Source organism: Tasmannia lanceolata, unplaced genomic scaffold (assembly GCF_043159265.1).
Source record: "Tasmannia lanceolata isolate RefF3 unplaced genomic scaffold, GAP_Taslan_0.1 ptg000036l, whole genome shotgun sequence".
NCBI classification, from domain to species: Eukaryota; Viridiplantae; Streptophyta; class Magnoliopsida; order Canellales; family Winteraceae; genus Tasmannia; species Tasmannia lanceolata.
This window is the reverse complement of record NW_027518713.1, coordinates 2711266-2715385: the sequence shown is the minus strand read 5'-3', so window position 1 is coordinate 2715385 and position 4120 is coordinate 2711266. Positions and strand designations below refer to the sequence as shown.

The following is a 4120-nucleotide window of genomic DNA, read 5'->3' as shown; positions in this document are numbered from 1 at the left end:
AGAGAGTTATGGAAGTTTTAATTTTGGGTGACGTTTCACACACTGTTTATAAAATGGACCAAAACTCTCTCATCCCACCGAATTTTTAAATGAGATTTTTTTTCTTGAAAGAGAATTTGAAGACATCTAATTGATAGAAATTTCTCCAGTTTTCGATTTAAAATAAGTGAGTTATGAAAGTTTTAATTTTGGGTGACGTTTCACAAACTCTTTATAAAATGGTCCAAAACTCACTCATCCTACCGTATTTTTAAATGAGATTTTTTTCGTTGAAAGAGAATTTGAAGTCCTCTAATTTGTTAGAAATTTCACCACATTTCGACTTGAAATGAGATACTTATGGTAGTTTTAATTTTGGGTGACGTTTCGCACACTCTTTTTAAGACGGACAACAACTCTTTCACCCCATCAAATTTTGAAACGAGATTTCGCACTTAATATGAGGGAGTTATTGAGGTTTTAATTTGGGTGACGTTTAACACACTCTTTATGAAACGGACTATAACTCTGTCACCCCAACGAATTTTGAAACGAGATTTCTTTCCCATGAAAGAGAATTGAATACCTCCGATTGGTAGAAATTTCACCACTTTTGGACTTAAAGTGAGAGAGTTATAGAGGTTTTAATTTTGGGTGACGTTTCGCACACTGTTTCTAAAACGGACAACAACTCTCTCACCCCAACGATTTTTAAAGCAAGATTTCTTTCCCCGGAAAGAGAATTTGAAGACTGGTAGAAATTTCACCCCTTTTGAACTTAAAGTCAGAGAGTTGCAGAGGTTTTAATTTTGGATGACCTTTTGCACACTCTTTATAAAACGGACTACAACTCTCTCATTCCAACAAATTTTGAAATGAGATTTCTTTCCCAAGAAAAAGAATCTTAGGACATCTGATTGGTAGAAATTTCACAACTACCTAAAGAACTTGTTTCCTCTTGATGACCCCCCTGGAAATGATCATGATCCCTCAACTCACTTCAAGCGAGGTACTCGAATGCGCAAAAGGTTCACTAAAAACCCAGCTCAGCCTTCCCTCTCTCAAAAAAAATCAAAGAAGTCGACTGGTTCATCTTCCAAAACCCTTTCTCCTCGAAAATCCCACACCCCTCAAGCCATCCTTTGTGCTCCACCCTCACCCACCCTCAACAACTTCCTACCTTTGGAATGGCAAAATGGAGAAGATGAGAATGATGGAGGGAAACATTCCTTATTTGGCAGTTCCTCCATTGATCCAGAAAACCAGGGAACAAACCTCCCCATTCAGGGAAAAGGGTATTGTCCAGCAGTCTGTTCTGTGAACCCTGTCAGTCAACACCTACCCTCTGCTGTCTCCTCTGTCCCAATATTATCTGTCCCCAATCCTTTAACCCCAGGTCACAGCCCTATCCTCAACCAAAAGCTAATTGCAGCTGCTAAAGGGGACAATATTCACCAACCACTGCCTCGAGTTCCTCAACTCACCAACCCAGCAGTGTTGACTGACGAGAGACCAGGTCTGATCTCTGCCTCCTCTGCTGGAAATGGAAAAGGCATCTTTACCCCTGGGAGGGAAAGTGAATTCCCTGTCCTTGAAACCAATTCGAATTCTACAGCAACTAAAGAGAAACCTGCAAAATCTCTGTCTACCTCAGAATCCAATGCAAACCCAACTTGGTCTACCCTATTCTCTAACCCTTCATCTTCTTCCCCTGAAATCCCTCCATTACCTTATTCAAAACCAGAGATTGCAGAGGATGGATCTCCATGCTTTGAATTTGAAGAACCAGAGTTCAATGAATCCTCCAGCAGATGGATCAACTGCCTTATTGGATATTACCTTGGAAAAAGACCGTATTTCCCTGCCCTTAAATCTCATCTGCTCAAAGCCTGGAAATTAAAAGGAGATTTCGAACTGTTTGCCCTTGCAGGGGGTTTCTTTCTTTTCAAATTCAGAAACGAAGAAGATTGCAACTCCATTCTCCAATCCCATCATTCTTACGGAGGCCACCCCCTAATTCTGAGGAAATGGCTCCATGATATGCCCTTTGAAAAACTAAGCTTATCTTCTATTCCTGTGTGGATCAGACTCCCTGGCCTTCATTTGAAATTCTGGACAACCACAAACCTCTGTAAAGTCGCGAGTGGTGTGGGCAAACCATTGTATATGGATCCTTATACTTTAAATGGTACTCGGCCTACCTATGCCAGGATTTACGTAGAAGTCGATGCTTCCTCTGATTTCCCAACTCATGTTACTCTAAAAACTCCTTCTGGAGTCATAAAGCAGCCAGTCGAATATGACTGGAAACCTTCACCATGTCAAGCTTGTAAAACCTTTAGTCACTCCCCGGCAACTTGCCCTCATACTCCCAAAGAAAATCCCAAAGAAAAGGTTGAGAAAAAACAATGGAAACTGAAAGCTAAATCTGACCCGATTCATTCCACTCCTCCTGCTGTTGAGGGCCAGGAGATTTTTGTGGATGAGCAATCCCGAACCACTTTCCTTCCTTCCTTTCAGCATCTCCCTGAAAAAATCATTCAGTCAGCTCCAATCCCTCTTTGCTCCAAAGAAATCCCGCCTAATAGTTCTGAGCCTAAATCACCCTCTCAATCCATTGATCTCTCTTTTCCAAAAGTTCACAATTCTTTCTCCATTTTGGAGGAACTTGATGAATCATTTGAATCTCCCCAGAGTATTCCAAAAGAACAAGTGTGTACCACTTTCCAAAGCCTCACAGGCCGTTCTCCCACTCCTAAATCTGTCATTGATGATGAAGATCGCGGCTTGGAACGTTAGGGGCCTCGGGTCTCAAATAAAGAGGAAGGATATCGGCAATGTCCTTCTCAAAAATAAAATTCCCCTCATCTGTGTATCTGAAACCAGAGCTCCTAAAGGAAAAATGGAAGAATATATCTCTGATATAAAAGATGGCTGGCTTTCCGTTGACAATTATGATCACGCCGAAAATGGTCGTATCTGGATCATCTGGGACCCAAATCTGCTCCACTTTCAGCTCCAGGAAAGTTCCCCTCAATTCATTTATGGTAACGTTTCTTTTCTGCAATCAAATTTTTCTTTCCTGCTAACTGCTGTGTATGCTCACAATTCTGGCTCTAGCCGAAGAGTTTTATGGGAAGATATTAGGCTTATTGCGTCCGGGCATTCAGAAAATTGGATTGTCTTAGGGGATTTCAACACTACTAGATTCTCCGATGAACGATTCGGAGGAGCTCTTCCGGTCAGTAAAGATCTTGAGGATTTTAACAACTGTATCATTGACTGCTCCCTAACAGATTTAAAAGCCCTCGGCTCTCAATTCTCCTGGAACAACAAATCCCGATCCAATAACTTAAAGCTCCGAACCCTTGATAGAGCCTTAGTTAATCACGATTGGATTAACTCCTTCCCCCTTTCAACTGCTCAATTTCTCCCTCCCGGTCTTTCTGATCATGCCCCAATCGTTGTTAACCTCCAAAACCACCAAAGTTTGGGTGCTAAACCCTTCATATTTCATAATATGTGGACTGAAGATATATCCATCTTCCCCATTGTTGAGAAAGCCTGGAATAGGAAAATTGTCGGCAACCCAATGTATCGTTTGACCCAGAAGCTGAAATTTGTGAAGAATGAAATTAAAAACTAGAATGCTCACATTTTTGGTAGAATCGATGTATTGGCCCCTTTGTACCGCAAAGAGTTGGAAGAGATTCAAATGAAAGCTGCTGCTGACCCTGGGAACAGTACTCTAAAAGAAGAAGAACGCCAAACTAACGAAAAATTCCTCCGCACTGCAAAGTTGGAAGAATCTCTGCTTCGACAGAAATCCCGGATTGATTGGCTAAATCTTGGAGATTCAAATTCTCATTTCTTTCATACCGTGATAAACTCCCGCCGGAACTCAAATACCATTCAGGGTCTTGCAAATGGCAGTGGTGAATTCACTACAGAACCTGATCAAATCTCCAATATTCTGGTTTCCTATTTCAAAAACATTCTCAATTCTCAGCCTCCCAACCAGATCCTCTCAACCCCTGAGCCTAGTCGCACTATCTCTGCTGCTGTGGCTGAAGAGCTTACGGCTGAGTTCTCCTCAGAAGAAATTGAAGCAGTCGTATACTCTTCAAGGGAGGACAAAGCC

The 4120-nt window shown here is 41.7% G+C and overlaps 1 protein-coding gene across 1 annotated transcript; it reads left to right on the top strand.

Moving 5' to 3' along the window:
* The first annotated feature begins 2881 nt into the window (after positions 1–2881).
* LOC143859689 (uncharacterized) lies at positions 2882–3625 on the top strand. Its single transcript, XM_077370341.1, has one exon. It carries the CDS (start codon positions 2882–2884, stop codon positions 3623–3625), a length of 744 nt encoding a protein of 247 aa, XP_077226456.1.
* Positions 3626–4120: the final 495 nt, after the last annotated feature.

Bases quoted from the DNA above. Each gene is read 5' to 3' on its own strand.
- LOC143859689 (XM_077370341.1), top strand. From the start codon at position 2,882: ATGGAAGAATATATCTCTGATATAAAAGATGGCTGGCTTTCCGTTGAC.